At 43.1% G+C, this 19,133-nt stretch overlaps 1 protein-coding gene across 32 annotated transcripts in view; it reads right to left on the bottom strand.

The window, feature by feature from the left end:
* The window catches only part of clasp2 (cytoplasmic linker associated protein 2), a 53,367-nt gene that overhangs the window by 15,905 nt on the left and 18,329 nt on the right, over positions 1-19,133 (bottom strand). For 8 of the 32 annotated variants that reach the window (XM_075450281.1, XM_075450277.1, XM_075450275.1 and 5 more), the window contains 18 exons: positions 11,284-11,421; positions 7,512-7,585; positions 7,299-7,391; positions 7,035-7,180; positions 6,695-6,830; positions 6,503-6,573; positions 6,329-6,388; positions 6,131-6,208; positions 5,717-5,884; positions 5,238-5,278; positions 4,718-4,870; positions 4,092-4,115; positions 3,696-3,713; positions 2,943-3,044; positions 2,682-2,708; positions 1,757-1,783; positions 427-600; positions 113-157 (listed from right to left, as the gene is read on the bottom strand). In XM_075450281.1, coding sequence (XP_075306396.1) covers positions 113-157; positions 427-600; positions 1,757-1,783; positions 2,682-2,708; positions 2,943-3,044; positions 3,696-3,713; positions 4,092-4,115; positions 4,718-4,870; positions 5,238-5,278; positions 5,717-5,884; positions 6,131-6,208; positions 6,329-6,388; positions 6,503-6,573; positions 6,695-6,830; positions 7,035-7,180; positions 7,299-7,391; positions 7,512-7,585; positions 11,284-11,421 — 1,575 coding nt within the window. Of the gene's footprint in view, positions 1-112; positions 158-426; positions 601-1,756; positions 1,784-2,681; positions 2,709-2,942; positions 3,045-3,695; positions 3,714-4,091; positions 4,116-4,717; positions 4,871-5,237; positions 5,279-5,716; positions 5,885-6,130; positions 6,209-6,328; positions 6,389-6,502; positions 6,574-6,694; positions 6,831-7,034; positions 7,181-7,298; positions 7,392-7,511; positions 7,586-11,283; positions 11,422-12,340; positions 12,510-17,614; positions 17,725-19,133 lie in introns of those variants that run through there. The other 24 variants (XM_075450297.1, XM_075450296.1, XM_075450295.1 and 21 more) reach the window with 14 other exon arrangements.

Below are 19,133 nucleotides of genomic sequence, written 5' to 3' on the forward strand. Positions count from 1 at the left end.
TCTTGTGCAGTGGATGGGAGATACAGAATGAGGAATAGAGGGATTATTTTAAGATGAGCAGAGAAAGTCAGGATGAAAATATCGGATGGTCCAATCGACGCTGGAGCCTTACCTCCTCTGCTTGCACCATTGTAGATGGAACTAATGCTAGAAGGAGCTAGAGGACAGAAGAAGCAGGGGCAGGAGGAAAACAGGGCAGGGAGAGGAGGAGAGGACAGAGGGACCAGGAGAAAAATGCGCCGAGTTGAGATCTGAGCTTATCAAGGGCATATCAGTGTGTCCAAGGCAGGAACTTAGGATAAGTTATTAAACATCTCAGTTTAAACACTCAATAGCAAATATCCCTTACAGGGTTATTACAACCAACACAGGCAGATACATGGGAAAATAATAACCATTTATTCAATTCAGTGTTCATACACTCACCAACAGACAGGCGAGTGGGTGAAGAGTCCCTGGAACAACCCTGGCTGCGAGGGATGCGGCTGCGTCTGTGTCCGTCCCCGGTGGCTCCGGCGAGCACCCTGTGCGCCCCAGAGCTCATGGTGCTCAGAGCTGTAGTCGTCAGCACGCGACCTGGGGAGCCACTCCGACTGCCGGCTTCAGAGAGGCGCAAGGGGAGAAGAAGAGATAAGTCAAAGAGTCGAGTCGGAGCCTTGTCAGAGAAGCATGTGGAATTTAACAGTAAGTTATAGAACTGATCTGAGAAAGAAAGAAAAAAGACAAACAAACAACAACAGACATACAACTGACGGAGCCAGCTGCCTTTCACTTGCTTGTTCTAAACAATGATGGTGATGTAGACAACAGTAAATGTATTACTCAATGGAAAACATTGCAGTATTTGATTATCATTGGAAAGAGGATTCCTGGGGCTGTGAAACCTACAGTCTAAAAGTTCACATCAGAGGTCAACCAATAAGCACAAAATCTTTCACATCAACACAAAAGAAAAGGGAAAATTTGACACCATTAACAAGAGATTTCATCTAAAATGAGTGTGGTTGATCGACAGCGTCATGTTTCTTTCCCCTGGAGATCCTGTCTCCAAGTGCTACGCCCACAGAGAGGTTTTTTCTGCAGTGACTCACATTACTACAACCCTGAGCTCAAGCAGTTGACGAGAAGCTGTTTTGCGGTGCTGGACACAGACCAGACTCTCAGTAACAAAAAAAACTCTAAATCCACACACAACACACACTCTCAAAACATCTACTTGGCACTACCTAGCAACACAGAGTTAAAGGGAACACATCCTAAAGACAAAACTAGAAATAAGATACGATGCTATGATACTTTGAGGGAATCTTGATCACTTAAGTAAATGTAAACACATACAGGAGCTAATAATTCTTAAGTTTTATCCATTTATCTTTTAATCTGGCCAATCACTTCATCCAGCGTGACATTGTTTTCTTGTAAACCCTCTCCTCCTTTTATTTACAGATACATTAATCGTGTGTAAGCCAAAATAATTTATGAGGAAACAAATCAAAACTTCTGAATTTTCAGGCACACAAAGGAGAGCAGAAACATGAAGCTTCCAAAGCAGAGTGCTTAGCAAAGTCAATGAGCAGCCATATTAAAACTCTGTGACGACTACAAATCCCAGCATGCCTTGCCCACAGTGGGAGGAGCTTTAAGTGACCCTTGTGCGTGCACGTGAGGAGAGGAAAGTTTGGACAACAGAGGTTAAGCAGTCCAGCTAACAGCTAAAGAGAGCAGGGGGTAAAAAGAAGTAGCGCTGGAATCTTACCACCAACAGGGTTAGCAGACTGAGATCCTGAGCCAAAAAGCCCATTGGTTGAGAAGAGGGTAAAAGCAGAGGTGAGGGGGAAGAGGGGGGGACAGCAGATTAAATCAGATGAATTATGGGTTAGAGCAAAAAGCGTCATGGGGGTTAGAAGACAGAGCATGATGGGAGCGCATCCTTGTGTTCCATGTCAAGAATGAAGGCGAGGTTGAAGCACTTTGACTGAATAATTAACCCATTAATAAACGAGAAAGCAAATGCACACACAAAGTAAACCAGCTGCAGATGGTAGACTGGGAAAAGCAGTGCATGTTGGGACCACTGGTACAGTATATCTACAAACGTAAGCCTCGTCACAATGAGGAAAAGAAAATGATCAAAATATATGCAAAAATGTAAACACACGCACACTCTCTCCCACACGCGTGGAAATCTTTCTAACCCTTTATTTCTTGTCTTTGAGGTAATGTTTTATCCGGAGATTCAGCCTTTAAACTTCGGATCTCGCATGTCGGCCTTCTGTTTTAAAGTCCAGTTTTGACTGGTGCTCTGGGTTGTGAACCAAGCTGGCTGAAAGCAGCAGTATTAGCTACAAGTAGCCTTTGAGAGCAGTTACACTCAAATGTCCGTCATGTGTATTAAAACCTGCTCGGGGGCTTGTGTTATGCTTTTAGCATGTTGCTGTGTTTGTTTGTTTTTTTGTTTTTTTAAATAACCTGGACAACAGCCAGTGCCAAGCTGCAGCAGCAGAAATAAACTGTCCACCACACCATCCTCAGTGAAGGTACACAGCATGCAGAGAGAAAACGCACACTCACTCTTCGGTACACAAAACACCTTGATCAGAATGAGAGCAGTAGCAGGTGGGTCACCATTCCCACTGTGGTACACAGAAAGACAAGCACACTCTGACAAACAGACATGATACCTGGTGTGCAATCGGATTCGTCGGAACCTGAAGGCACAAAAACATTTACATGGACCTTATCGTTACCATGGTGGCAACAAGTTGAGAAACTCCACAATCAGAGCCTGAGAAACCACAACCACTCCAACCAGCCCACACACACCATCTCTGCTGTATGTGTATTTTGCTTGTAATGCTGCAAGTGGACGTGACGCCCTGAACGTTTCAACCACAGCTGTGCTTAAATGGTGATTTGGCTGGCCGAAAGGATGGAGTGCTTACGTTGCGACTGGGACACCATCTTGGTGCGGCTGCGCCCCCGTGAGTCCACCTTGCTCGACACGCTGCTCACGGTAGACAAGGGCTGCTTGGTACGAACCCGGCCTGCGTGTAAGCGGAGGGACAACAGTAAAAACACAAGAAAGAGACAGATGTGTTTCTTTTGCTGATACATCCAGTCACAAACCATCTACAGCTGAATGAAGGCCGGAAACTAAGAAGCGCTACAGCTGATGAAAAGCCACTACTGCTGGCGGCTGCTTACTGACCAGGTGCAAACACAGATAAATAAAGCAGGGATGCTTCAGTGGATTAGAACCAAGTCTTAGTGGGGAAATACCTAAAGCCTAAAATTGGTAATATGACAACAAATCGTTAGTAAATATATAAAGGATTTGATCAAACAAGAAGCCCTGTCCAATATTCAACAGTTAATGGATGCATTAAAAATGATTGAAATTAAAATGTAGATTATGTTCGTTGTTAATTGCAGAAATTTTCTTTTTTCATATAATTTAATTTCCCACTAATCTATTAAGTTTAAACTCAAAATACAATTTCTTTACAGCAAATGTGAAGCATATGCTATATTTAAATGAAATCATTCTTTTACCAAGATACTTGATCATTAGCATTGTCCAAAAAAAACAACAATCAAACGCATGATGCTGGAACTTCAGAAATTCCATTATAGTTTTCCAACTAGAACATCCCTAAACAACACGCATACAAATAGCGACCTAACACCGATCTTACCATTGTCTGACCTGGTCCCTACAGACAGACAAAGAAGGAGCATGTTGTAAATTTGACATTTCAGTTATGAAGCTGCATTTGTAAAATATGTATAACATAGAACTACCACAATAATCCACAGTAATCTAATAATCTCAATTCTTGAGTGATGCAGTATAGGTGAGATAATTTTTATATCAAAACCAAGAGTTAAGTAGTTGTAAAGCAGAAGATGATTTTAGATGTGTTAATATCTGATCCATGGTGTGATGAAGAGCTTTGTGGTAGTAAGGAATGTTAGGCTGACAGCAGAGGGCGCTGTGGCCACACACTGTCACAACTACCGCATTTATGTGGACTGAGATGAAGTGAGGAACGGGAAAAGGAAAGACGAGAGGCAGAGTGAGATGATCTTACCATCCGTTTTATCAGAGGCATCATCTTTAGTAGAAAAGAGAGAAAAAACAGTGGGGGGGAAGAAATGACAAAAAGATAAAGAAAGAAAGATACATAAAGGAACGGGAGCCAAAGAAAGGAAATGAAATAATAGTAAATTGAAAGGAAAATAGGATCGTGGACACAGGTTGTCAAAAACAAAAGATGTGAAGGGGGAAAAACAAGTGTGAGGCAGATAGAAAGGGTGGGTAAAAAGAAGAGAAACGAGAAGAAAGGAGCAGTGTACATTAGTAACATACCATCTATTTAACAGAGAACCGTGCAGATGTGGGGATCAACATCGAACAAAGACAAAGTAACAAGGAGGACAATATTCATCTCCAGAACATGCAGAGAATATCCATACAAAAACACACAAACAGGTGGATGAGCAGGCAGCAGGACAGGAGAGGAGAGGAGAGAAGTGTGTGAATGTGTGGGTCCCTCCATGTGGGCTTTCTCATATCTTACTGCAGCCTGACAGAAACTCGAGAGGCACACCATCTGAGGACTCTTTCGGCTAAATCTGCCTGCCTCGTTTCCTGCTGACCGCATGCTGACTAATGTTTGCCCTGTCTGATTTCTAACTTGCCTGACAGGGCCCTTACCAAGAGAGGAGTAGGAGCCAGGGGGCAGACGGCCCGCTCCCCCAGCTCGTCCGACCTGCCGGTGTTTAGCAACCGCCGCTGCGTTTACATCCACGTCGCTACGGGAACGTTGGAGGGAGGCCGACGACAACCCAGCCTTTGAGCTGGACGGGACTGATGGGACAGGAGGAGCGTGTTGGAAAAGGGGTGGGAGGTGATGGGACATATACAATATATAAAACACATCACAAATGCATGCAGGCAGCGTACTACACGTACACGACACCTCACAGAAGAACACAAACAGCCAGACACATATACGCATGTTTTTTGCGCACATGTGTGCAGTAAAAAAAAACAACAAACAGGATGCGACTGTTCAGGGCTGGGCACAAGAAAATGTAAATGAGTGATGGGAAATGATTTTGTAGAAGTGACTTGTTTCTCGTGTGTTTGTGTGTGTGTCATCTCATCACAAGATTATTTATTTCAAAAGCTTGTGTGAGTATTGGCCGCTCTGCGTTGGGAGTGTTTGACTCACCTCGCCCCGGAGCTGCCGACCACTTGGAAGTCAGAGGACGACTGATAAAGGAAGGAGAAAAGTAGGTCAATACACAAATACACAAAAATCCCCCGACCATGACAACTCCTCTTAACAAGAACTGGGAAATAACCACCTCAAAAAGCTATATGAACCTAACTCGGCGTCACCTAGATACACTAAATATCTCATTTTCTAAGCACTCACTTCTACTAATAATTATATTACAACACAGCTTAAGACATAATTTTCCTTTATATGAGGAGAATTGAAGTTAAAAGGAACCATCTTTATTTTCTATTTTAATGTGGTTACTGATACATACAGAAAAAAAATGATAAGAAGGGAAAAGGTGGAATCCTAAAAAGAAACGGCCACGTCTTTTCTCTAAAATTACTAAATCAGTTGAAGTGTTCAAGTAAGCCATGAGGTCTTAAGTGAACTGTAGGGGGGGGGTGTAAGTGCTGAGTGTTCATTACTTGAGGCTCTCTTGAGAAGAAGATGACGAGCGGTCGCTCTGGGGAAGAGAAGCCACACTGCCGGAGCTCTTTAGGCAGGACTGAAGCGTCCTCTGGTATGAAGGCTCTAATGAGTTATAAAGAGTGTCGGCTTCTCCTGGAAAGTGGTTCCTTAGACCCCAATATGCCCTGGAAGAGACACACACACACAGCAGGTGAGGATGCAGACAAAAAAAAAAAAAAAAAGGAAGAGACACAAGTTAGGCTGAGAAAGAAGAGGAAAAATAAAGGCAGAAGGAAGACTAATTTGGGAGCAAAGAGAGAAGCAGAAGTAGTACAATTATGATGGTCGGAGCCAATAAAGAGAAAACAGGGTGGTGATAGAGTGTGTCTTTCACATAATGTAATTATAAGAGATCCATGTGTGTGTCTTACTTGCGGGCCTCTACTCTGGCCTCTGAGTCGGCGTCTCGAATTCCCTTCTTGATGCTCTCAACTAGAACAGCAGTATGCCTGAGACGGTGGCACAAAAATGAGCACAAATTGATAACGAGCCGGTTTGAATCACATTTAAACCTTATAAAGTGATCTGAAGTGAATCCCTGGATAGTTTATTCCAAAAGCTGCTCTCACCTTTCTAGAGAGTGGGTTTGCCATTCCTGCAGCAGAAGGTCTAAGAAATCGTAACAGCGCCTGAAGGACCACACATTTATTTTGTCACTCTCTTTACATTACTTAAGTCACAATAATCTTATAACTCGAATCTATTCGACATTGTCTCTGCAGTTTGACACCGATGCGCCTCACCTTCTTACGGCCACAGACTTGGATGTGCAGTGGCTGGTTATGAGGGGGATGAGCCTGGGGACGTGGGTGTGCTGCACAGAGGACAGGCAGCGTTTAGTGAAAGGCGTGACGCTAAACCTGCAGAACTTACATTTGCCAAAAAGAGTCAAATTAAAGACGCTGAGACGATTTCAGTGCGTTTGCGAGACGCACCCGAATAATGATGCGGATGGCTGAGACACCGGAGGTGGCCATGACTTTGGCACAGTTGGGGATGAGGTTGAAGAGGACGGGGACGATGGCCTCTGCTCCGTGGTCAAATTTATTCCCCAACAGCAATGAGAGGTAGCTGCGCAGAAACAACCATCACAAATTATAAAGCGAACGAGCCACAAAACATGCAGAAAACAGCTGAATGTTAAATGCATGTTGACAAGTTATGCGCTCGTCATGTTGCGTCTTCACTCAGTGCCTCGTGTCAACTCTGACAGAACAGCGTAAAAAAGAACCTCCCCACACCTCAGAGACGTTTGCATCTGTAATCAACACTCACGCCACAGTCATACAGGCCTCTCGGACCACTTGTGAGCGCAGGTCTTTAGCCGAAAGTTTGAAGGCTCCATCTAGTAGCCGTAGGTGCTGGTAAAAGCATTCGTAATCAGCTGCGCCTGCCACCAGCAAGGAGCGGATTTTCTTCAGCTGTAAAAAAACACCAAAGGCAAATTGTGATACAAAGTAGGACTGACAGCGAAATGTGAGAAAGGCATCATTTCATTTCAACTTCATTTAAAAGACAACTGAAGGAGATTCTACTGACTGCGGTGGCTCTCTGGTCCCAGTCATGTTTGTCATCGGAGCAGATCTCACGGATCTTGTTGAGGTTGTCTTCAAGATCTCTTGCCGAGTAGATCTGCAAAGCCCAAGGAGGTGAAGCAAGAGAGAATAAAGGAAAAATGAGAAAAGGATTCAAAGCGTCACACAGAATGTTTCACGAAAATAAATCCCTAAATGGGTCAACAGTGGACAGTACCTGGACGGTAGGGACGTCTGTAAAGGCTTTAATGAAATCGTCTTCATCAATCACTCCGACATTTTCCTTGGACACTGGAAAGAAAACAGAGAAGAGTCAATTAAGTCTGCGCATTTGTAATATCTCCAGAGAGCCCCATTTTTTGCCCCCCAATCGAGACACCAAATATCTCCAAAACATAAAACAAGCAACGACAGGGGAAGGCTCAGGCCTGGCGCCAACATGCGTCCCGGGTGATCCAATCGCAAGTGGACAGAGCTAAATACAGCCATGAATGCAGGCAGGATAGACTGCGGATGCATTCAGATCTGACTGCTGAGGCCACAATTGGAGGAGGTCCAGGGAACATATCTACTTTCTTTCAGCAGTCTGAACTGAATCCCTTGGATGCTTCTGTGACCACCGGCTGACCTGATGCAACGCCACACAAAGCAGTGAGTTACTACAACAATGTTTTTCTTGCTCTTTCCGTTTCAGATCGGTTAAAAAGTAACCTATTGTCAGGAAACTATCAATCAGTGGATTACCAGGAGCCTTTATGCACTTTAACCACTGAGGAATTGCACTTAATTTCACAGTAATCATATGTTTTGTTGAAACTGCAATGACAATAAAGTAATTCCATAAGACTTTATGGGTGAGCTGCATTAAAAGTTTTGTTTTTATTGCTTTTGGCGTTATTTTACCCGCTGCGGTCACTGCATCATAAAATGCTTGAATGGATGAAATGACCAGAATTATAGCATTTCATCAGTGTGTTGCATGTGCATCCACTTATAGACAGCACTTGTGTACAGAAAACAGGGGTTGAAAGCTTCAGTGTGTGTGTGTGTGTGCGTGTGCGTGTCTTTATCAGCAGAAGTGTGCTGACACTGAGCTCAGAACCATCAGCAGAGCTGCTGGTGTCCTGTTTGTGCTTCTCAGTGGACAGCTGACTGACATAGGCCACATGTTTATTTGCCAAAAAGAGCGTGAAAACGAGATCTGATGGGATTCCACGTGTGAACACACATACTGAAACCTGTCCAGGAACCGTGTCAATTTTCTCAATATCAAATGTGAATAGGCCCGTAAAAAAGGCCCATCTATACAGGAGTATAAAGGGTATTTTGATATCCAACAAATCTGCATTCTTTTTCTACCACCGCTCGACAGAAAGTCTTTTTTGAGTAGGGAAAACATCCTTATAAAAATATGTCAGGAGGCACCAAGAATGGTGTTGCGATTCTGGTTAAACACACTTTATCACAAAAAAGCTACACAGAGTCAGTGGAAGCAGACTGTGTTTGTAATGGACTTCCGGACAGTAATGGGCTGGTCAATCAAACCTCTCTGGAGATCGGGTGCTTTGTAGACCACACCTCCAACAACTCCCAGCTGGAGAAGCAGTACAGAGGTGGGAGAGGCAAGACAAAAGGAAGATGGATTTTTTTTTTTTTTTTTTTTTTCAAAAAAACCAACTCGTGAGGATGAGAATATTAAGAACAATGACACAAGCTGGACACATGATATCCGCAGAGACAGATGAGGCTGAATAGTTGCTGCAAATAGAAGAAGAAATCTGGATCTCAAAAGGCAGCAAGGCAGAAGGGATAGATCCTTTCCTCCTTTTTTCCTGTGGTTTGTATCCATTTCAGACTGTGCCAAAAAGATGTGTCATGTCAAACTGTACATGGCCCTTAGAGAGTCTGGGAACATTGATTTAGCCTGCTTGTTTGCTGCCGGCACTGTCCCCTGTAACACTTGAGGAAGAACAGTGGAAGGCTGGTAATGAAAACTTAATAGTGCATCTTTTTCATTTATCATTTTTGTTGCAGCTTTAGGAAATGTGACGGATCAGGGCACCATGTTAGAGTGAGCAGTAAAGACTGCAATAAAGTGATTTGCTACTTGTGTAAACAAATTCGGTAGATCATCATAACGTAGAGATATGATCAATAAAAAGTGGTGTAAAAAAACAAAACAAAACAAAAAAACAACCGTGTCCCTTTTACTGAAGACACTGACGTAAAAGAACCATCTTGGTCTTTTGGTGAAGTCGCATCAAAGCACCCAATCCTTCTGAAAACAGCTCCACCCTTTTCTACACGGCAGTTTTCTTACAGGCGAACTCAGATATCCATCTTCTCTTTGAGAGCTGGTTTCGGGTGCGCCACAGTGTGTGGGCGTATTGTCATCTAAATGCAAATGCAGATGATACGACCATCGTGGAAACGAAATTCCTATTTAGCACAAGGAAAACCAGACGATAAGCCCAACAATGATTGGAAATGTTTTGAACCGTTCTGCCTTTATGCTCGTCTACACAGACAGTGACACTGCTGCATTACTTAAGTCTACATATTTAAGTCAACCCCCCCTTCTCTATCTATCTGTACAGTGTTGTAATGGCTTATGATATCCTAGAAGAACACACTAATAAACGATGATTTGTGTGTTGGGAGGCCTTCCAAAGCCCGGACGACCCAAAACTCAATACTGTGTATCAATGCTTCCTGTAACGGTTACCAGGGCGGCTGCTGATTCGCTAACACGCTGCTGTGCTGACTGCTTAAAAGCGAGTCGGTGATAATCTGTGGCAAAGGTGAAGATGGCTCTTATCTTATTTCAATCTCAATTGACTTATATTGGTAGAAATTTTAGAGGTGTAGCTCTGAATGGGAACAATATCCAGCGTGCTGCGAGCTGGGCCTCTGGCAGCTGCTCCACAATCGATAACGCTGCAACGATCCAAGTGACGAGACAGCACAATCTTGTTGTCTTGCTTCCAGCCTTCACAAAGAGACATTATGACTCCAATTGCTTGCTTGTTAATAGCTTACAACCACATGCGTACATGTCTATGAATGACATTGCTGACACAGACAGATGTTCGTGGGAACACAGCGCTCTACCGATAGGAGGCAACACAGGAGAATCAATACCTGTAAAGAAGAAGCAAACATTACTGCCGACCAGCTACCACAGGAGGGACACTTGAAAGGGAGGAGATTCACAAACTATCTGCCTGGAGTCCACTACAGATGTAAATCTGATACAGAGTATCAGATGGAAGTTCATCAGATTTCTGAGAACTTCCAAAAGGAGTCTGATACTTTGAACTGTGAATTTGCTTTTTGTAACAGCTCACAGTCATTTTCCTAAAACTGTGAACAGAAATCCAAGAGCCTTTCTACCTTAAAATTAACTAAGGACAGCAGCAGTAAGTAGGATAAATGTTCTCCCCACAAAGATGTGAAAAAAAAAAAAAAAAAGAAAGACTTAAAATTAGTTGTTTTAGTTTCACATACATATTGGCCAAAAATGTAAAAATCAAATTGGTTCATGGTTTCATCTTATCTCATAAATCAAAACACAATTTACAACTACAAATGAAAATCCCCGTGGGTCAGTGGTTAGAGTGGGTCATCCAATAACCGGAAGGTTAATAACCGGAAGCCTCGGCTGAGGAAGGCTGTGAATGGTGCCCACCGCTCCAGTGTATATGGCATCTGTCTCCATGAGTGTGTAACCCTGTGCATGTGTGTGTGTTCAACAGGTGCCAACCTGGATGGGTTAATGGCGGAGGATGGGTAAAACCCTTGGTTGCTTACAGGAGATCTGTAAGCAACCAAGAACTGTCTGAGTGAACAAGAAATCCTGCTCTCAAATGAAACAATCATGGTCTTGAATATTAATTAAAAAAATAAACCTCCACAGCGTTTTCTCACTTGAATGCGATGAATGAATTATGTGTGTTCATTCAGTGTGAGGGTAAACATGAATTAAGTACCTAGCTTGCCCCCGGTGGCGCTGGGCCTGCGTGCAGCAGAGGACTCTGCAGGCTTCTTTGGAACTTTGGGAACCTTGAAGGCAGCCTGGGCTGAGGAAGAGCGTCCGTCCACACTGTCGTCATCGTCAAAACTACGATCTGTATGTGGGGAGGACAGAGAGCGGTGTTATACAATACCAATCAAACTTTGGACAAAGCTGGGGAAAATGTTATTGAGGAGATTACAGAGGGGAGAAAAAGCAGTCAAAGCTAAAATGCAACACTGCAAATCCTGATTCCAAACCCCAACATGTGACACATGGCTGACTTTTCTTTACTCCTTTAACGTTGAGCATGAGGAGTGAAAAGGCCTTTAATAGACAATGGACGGTCAAAGAAAAGTAATGACAAGAAGCAAAGAACAAAAAGATTGTACACTGCAGATAGCCAAGTCAGGAATCACTTAATCAATACTAATTAGAAACAATGCATTCGTTAAGCGAAAAAAAGCAAACCTACACACATACACAATCATTTCTAAGAGACCAGAAACGGATCTAATTGATCAAGATGTCCAACCAAGCAACTGGTGACTGACAGAAGTCTCCTGAGCCCAAACCTTATTTGTGCATGCTAGCAGAAATCATGCTAGCTTTGAAGCTCACATTGAAACTTGACACACATTTGCAACAATGATGTGCACAATATAGGAGGAGACACACACACACACCCATACACTCTCACAAGTCGGCTGTGGAGATCGAACTATTGGCATAGGAATGCAGTTGCGCTCTGGTTGCTCTGACAACCAACCACAGAGTAATGCGCCAAAGCCACCACCCTATACCTCCACTCATACATCGACTCACCTACATACATGCACACACGTACGGAGCCGACCTGCAGAAATCAATGACAGGCATGCACGGACGCAGAAATGAGCCAAATTCTCCTGTCTTGTGGGGAAGCCTTTTGATTGTGGCTCAGTAACTGTTAAGTGGACACGTAAAGACACTAAGCTGTCTGTCATGAACTGACACACACAAACAAGCCCACCCAGGTCCATCCCTGCACTCACAGTCACAAATCCGCTGGCAGATAAGTCTCCTCATGCTTCTGGGAGGGCGTGGCGTTGGGGTCTCCCCCCTGTCTCCAAGTCGTATCCCCAAAACAGACACGCACACCTCACACACACTTCATAGTCCTCACAATGCTGTCAAAAACCCTCCACCCATACAAGTGCCGGCATTTTCTTTCACTCCTCTGTATCTTCCATCCCTCCCTCTCCCTTTCCCAGCCTCTCTCCTCCTCCTTCTCTTAGCAGCCTCACAGCCAATCGTGAGAGAGATGACATCATGGTGTTGCAGCCAGTGCGGAGGCAGGCCTCTCGGTGTGCGTGCGTGCGTGCGTGCATGCGTGCGTGCGTGCGTGCATGTGTGCGTGCGTGATGAGAGAAAGGGAGACATGCACATAGAGACACCCCAGGAATAATAACAGGGCTTCTCTGTGTTCCTTTCAGACCAGCTAACCTGAACTCATTACCACACGGCCTCTCACAAACCCGACACCCCACGCTCACGCGCGTATTTTATCAACAACCTCTTAAAGCAGTTCTCATGCTGCTTCATTTACCCGTTGCAGAAATCCACATACATTTCAGCGCAACCTCCACATACACAAAAGAACAAAGAATGATGGAGCATTGATCAAAAGAGAGGTGATGACAGGGAAGGTGGGGGCAGGGGTGTGGTTATGAAATACTCCCCTCCATCTGAAGCCATGATCCTCCCACTGCATCCAACAAACAGTAATTTGACTTACTTTGGGTTTCACCTCAGTTAAAATTGCAATTAAAAAGATTTTTGGCATGCTTTCCTGACAGTGCGGGGAAAAAGCGCGTCGAAGCAAATCCAGATTTAAAAATCTTCGTGTAGTTTTGTCAGAATCATTGCATGATCTTTAAAACCCATCATGATTCACCAGTTTACAGTGGCTGTTTGGAACGAAAGCAAATGTCCTATTGGCAAGGTGTCATTTCCATTAAGTTTGCCAGTTTTCACGTCATTCTTCAGATACAGTTTATTGGCTCTGAATGTTTATGTCAAAGAGCTTAGCCGGCATCTACTGACCTTAGCAATTCTGGATTTAGCTGCAAAATAAAACAACAGGCTTGTTTTGTTTCTAAACCAAATGGAAATTGAGAGAGAGAGAGACTAAAGTTTGTTGGATGAGAAGTAAAGATGGCAGTTACAGGTTCGAATCCAACAAATTTAAAACTGAGGCAAAAATTGAGCTGACAACGACAAATCTTTAATCCCAATTATTTGTTAAATAAAATATCTTGTCTTATCTAAAATATCCTAACGTTTCCCTGATCGCACTGGTTTCCAGCAAATTCAATAAATTCTCAGTTGGACCGAAGTGTGGTGATTCATTTACCTTCACTGTGATAAAACTCTGCTACTTTAGGATCAATATTTCTACAACATATTTCTCAAAGACGTCACTGCTCCTTTAAGAAAACTTTAAGCGTGCTCATCTCCACAGATACACATACTCAAATGAATCCAGTCAGGTGAAAAGTCTGTGAGCTCACCATAATCTGCCGGGTCGTCCGCAGTGCAAAGCCTGGGGACATTCACTCAACGAGCACAGACCCCAGAAATAAAACATCTCTGCAAGTCATCCAGACTGCGTGCCAAATGTAGCTGCAAACTCACCACAAGTCTCGCCGCTAAATGCTTTTTTTTTTTTTTAATGTAAAAATATGGATTACTTTGATTCTTTGGTGGGCAGTGACATTTGAATGATATGTGACTTTTGCTTTGTAGTGGGCAAGTAATAGCACACTATTTTAATAACCTGTGTTCCAAATAGCAGCTCAGCGTTGAGGGTTGAAAACAACGCAACACCATTGGCATAACAGCCATCATTATTAAACAGGTTTCGATGGAGTTCTTTAAAAGCAAAATGAACAAAGATACAAAAGCAGAAATATGGTGGTGAACAGGACAGACTTAAATAATAATGTTAGCTGAGAGCCATGTTTCAGGGGTCTCAGCATTGATTAGCATCACTGTTAGCATGATTACCATCTCCTGCTTTTGTCTAGTCAGACCCCGAGGGAGTACATGTCTCTGGGTGAAGGGCAGAGCAAAGACAGCAGAGCGGGACGGGGGGGAGAAAGGGAGGGGGGCCAGAGAGAGCGAATCCCTCGACAAAAACAGACTGCACACATGCTGTTGCCATGGCGATCTGTGCAGCCCTGCTTCTCCAATGACTAAAGGAGCAAAAAGAAAAAGAACAACTGAATGGCACACAATACCACCTTGAATTTAGTTTCATCCACAGTTAGATTTACAGTTTATACACTCACTTCATGCGAGTTTGATAAACCAAAATGGACTCTGAACTCCATTCTCAGCTGATGTGGAGGAACAGCTCCTTAATATCTTCCATCACCATAATCATACAACACTACGGGAAAAAAAATATGGCACATTAAGTGAGCCTGTACAAGCAGACACACACGGAGACCGATATACACAAACGCACAACGAGACGTCAGCTCCGCCATGTACCAGGCTGCGTTACCATGGAAACCCCAGGGCAAGATTCCCTCCCGTCTCCTTCCAGGAAGGATTCAAAGGCTGCAGTGACAACAACAAAAACAAAACTGGCTAAAATATCTACGTCTGATCGTTTTCCAAAATCAAACAAAACAAATAAGCAAAAGCATCAGTGTCTCAATTCTTAATCTATGGCACCTTTAACCACAAAACTAACAAACTGCATGCTGGTACATGAAATGGGGAGTGGAGTGAAACTCACATTACCGCCCTGACCCTGTCTAAAGAGAAATCCCGATGAGTGCTCCCGATCAGAGGTTAGCTAAAATCTCTGCAAAGACAAACGCACATTTATACATGCTTTGACCACATGATGGCAGCACTGGTCCTGTTCTCTTCAAATCGTTTCTATGGTTTAAAGTTCCCAAAATCCCTTCAAAGAAGAAAAATAATAATAATTCAGCAGGTTGCTGATTTACAGACAAGACCATACACCAGTGACAGTGAAACATGAATCCACAGTGTATAAATCTGCACTAACTGCTGGACTATATTTTGTCAGATTTCATCATGGTTGTTGTCAGTCTCACTGGTTAATTCAACACCGTTGACAAATACAGTTACACAAATACTCTGTTATAGCATCTCTAAAAGTCTGGGATCACCTTATGAGCTGAGGCTCTGCATAAAACTTCACCGCGAGTATTACATCCTATAATCTCAGCATAAACTTAACCAAACAACTTTGGAGGAATTACTACACAGAAAGCTCGGGTCTGTGCTGATCCCCTTTAAGCTGCTGGGGTATGTCACAAAGCAATGTCACATATTCCTGCTAAAGGCCACGTGACGGTGTGCAGACGCACATGCAAATGATGACAGAAAGAAAAACAAGACATTGTCATTGTCATATGAGTGTTGTACAAAGAGTGGAAACAAGAACGCGAGCAGCACCCTGGAGGACGGGACAGAAACTCTGACTGGCTCGGCTCCACAACAATAGAAAAACAAACTCGGCTTGAATGAAGTCTGCTGTGACCAATTCGGGTTTGCCAGCACTCCGAATACAAGCTAAGAAACCCAACTAAGCATGAGGCCAGGATTTAGAGGGTAATTGTGCCTGGAGTAAGCTTTGGATCAATACTACAAAAATAAAGTGTAAAATGGACCGACATTGAACTGAAATTTTAATGTCCGTCGATTCATAAAAACAGCTCACAATAAATCTCATAAGAGAAAAGAAAGTCCAGCGTTTGCAAAAGTATTATCAGTGCTTATCATATCTTTATCTAAAGGCACTCATCCGAAAGAAAAGGTAGCTCTAACGAGGGAAAGCTCGTTTTCAGATACTTGGGAACAGAGAAAGTTGGTCAAAAGGGGAGGAAAGGGAGAGTGAGAGATGCATTTGAGGCCTGGTTTCTCTAAGAGACAGACTGCTCCATTTCCAGCCCAGCTCAGAGAAAATGATCTCATTAAATTAAGATACACCCAGGTATAATTTGAGTCCCTCCTTGAATCAAGAAGAGGGATAACCCATAATATCCTGAGGAAAGCTTTACTATGGCAACCAGTCTAGCCTGGAAACAGGGTCATGGCGATGCATTGAAGCAGAATGAGCATGTCTGCAAGAGAAAGAGTGAGAGTGTGTATGTGTGTGCGTGTATGTGTGTGTGTGTGTGTGTGCGTGCGTATTGAACACTGAAGTAGAACGCAGGCAGTGGAAGCTGCTGCTGATGGTCAGTTTACATGGCCAGGAACACCCGTGCTTCCACGGTGTGGAAGGTGTGTGTTTTTGTAACTTTACATTTTCAAACGGGGATAAATGACATTAGGAGCTGAACAGCTGTGGCAGCGGCACTGACATATTTCAGTAAGAAACATCTGAAACATTAGCCTCACGTCTATGAAACAGTAAGTAAAACCAGTAGATGATCAGTTGTTTGATCTTATTATTCACATGTTTCATAGTTGTGATATTTTAATAGTTCAGAAATCACAGTTGAACTTACTCTGCGTTTTGTCATAATTTAAACTTATGAAAGGTCTTTTTTTTTTTTTGATAATTTACATTCATTTTTAAAAGCACATCTGCACTTTCTTCCTATAACATAGATGCTAACAAATGTCAGTCGGAAAGAAGGGGAGACAATATCCAAAATTCAATTTAATATGACCCCTGAGGGTCAAATATTTAGGAATTTCAATCGAAAAAACAGTAGTCTAAGGGAGTTAAAAAAAACAAAAAAAAAACAAAGCAGAGATTGAAAGGCTGCATAATAATACGTCATACTTTTTTCCTGGAAAAGTCTAGCTGAAAAGAAAAGTAAAATGTGGAAATATTCTGTAATCACCTGTCTGAGCCAATATTAAAGGAGAAAATCGTTTGTGAAACCTGACTGAACATCCTTTTGGCTTGTGTCATGTAACCGCGACTGATCTCAAGGCCTCGGGCGACAAGTTATAACAACTAAATCTCTCATACCCCTTACATGAGTTACACAGACAACAGGGGAAAAAAGAAAAAAAATAGTTATGCTCAGCCTCATATATATGTGCTTTCTTCTAGGCACTCTCCCACAAATCCATTACAATCTAAGATATATTTGAAGAAACCCCAGTTTTCCCTCCACACGCGCAGATGTAGCCCATCTGAGCCCCAGCATTCAGGGTGAAAGTGCTTGACTTTAAGCTGATTTGAATCTAAAAACCTTGTGCTGCCAAGTTTTTGTCTGGATGCCAAAATCCACAGGCAGATGAGATTAAACAGACACACACACGCTTACCGTCGCCATCGTCCCCGACCGTCATAGCCAGTGTTTTGGGTGGGACCTCCCTGTGGTCTTTGTCTGTATGTGCTTCTGTCCCTCTGATGGCTTTTTTCCCTCTACCTCTTTTCCCTCCCTTGTTTACTCAGTCTCTCTCTGTTTCTGTCATGGTGAATCAGGGAGAGGCAGTGATAGGCACAGCGCTGTGACTCGGCTCCTGCCGGAGATCTCTGTCACCTTCCTCCCTCCATCCATCCTTTGCCTGCCTCCTTCCTTCCCTCTCTCCTCCTCCCTCAGCAACAGCTGTCTCCAACACTTTAAAGCAAAGGCCAAGAGTCGGCTTAAAAGCGACGTGGAGGAAGAACAAGTAAGAACACTTTGGTGTGTTTTAGCAGATGCTCTGAGTTGGTGTCCCGAGCACAGAGGTTGAAAAGTGTGACGAAAAAGTTCAGATTAAAAAAAAAAACAACAGCTTGCTCACAAGATTTGGTGTTTGACCATCCACCAGCCTCCTTGGTGGAACTTTCTCATTATTACGAGAGCAGCTGGATCAGTGTAATCTAGCGAGGTGCCAACAATGATTAATAGGAAAGGATCAGGTTTAACAGAGATTAGAATTTGCTTTAAGTAAGACAAAATCGTCAACAAAGCCACCCTTAATCCAAAGCTAGAAAGATGCGAGCGGAGGGGGATAACCAACAATTAAGTCATGATTCTTGGGGTAAATAAATAGCCAGAGCAGGACTTTTACATTTCAAAGAAAATGTAAAAACCTTGGAGGAGATTTAAAGCTGGTGTATGGGGTGAGACGCCGGCCCTGGTGTACAAGTGGGAATCAATGTTTGCATCAACCAAAGCTAAAAGGGATGATTGTGCTCAATGCCAACTGTGATATCAGCCACAGCTATTCAAACCAGCAGCACTGCTCATGCTCAGCCACACAGTTTCAACTTAACTGTTGAACTTTTTTAGTCTTTTCTGATGTTTTCGTGGTATTTGCGTGAACTGGAACCTCCCTGCTCTTACGGCTTTCAAACGCGCCACTAGAGCAGCACGCGGAGGGTTACCAAAAAGGAATGAATAAATAAAAACATGAATAAATGCATTTCAAACCTCAGCCTGTGCGTGGCCGACTGAAACGGCACCGTGAGTCGTGAGGTAAATTCTGGCCAATCACAAGTTCTAGAACAAAAAAAACATCCTCCTAGTTTAGGAGGCAAGAATCTGCAGGGACATAAAGGGAATATTTTTCACCAACTTGAACTTCTAACTTCAATAAAAACCTGACAACGTGCAGAATATGTCTTTGAAGAAGGAAAATAAATCAGAAGCAAGCAAGAGCCTGGAGCATGGCTCACGGGTCTGCTTTCCATCATCTTAGATAAACTGCTACATTACAGTAACCTGAAAAACTTTATGTTGAGGTTTATCTATTTGAGTTATTTAATGATTCATTATATACATGTTTTAAAACCTAACACAACAAACAACAGCTACTTGCTATCTAAAGATATACTGACAGATTGATCTGATGTTC

Source organism: Odontesthes bonariensis, chromosome 18 (assembly GCF_027942865.1).
Source record: "Odontesthes bonariensis isolate fOdoBon6 chromosome 18, fOdoBon6.hap1, whole genome shotgun sequence".
NCBI lineage: Eukaryota > Metazoa > Chordata > Actinopteri > Atheriniformes > Atherinopsidae > Odontesthes > Odontesthes bonariensis.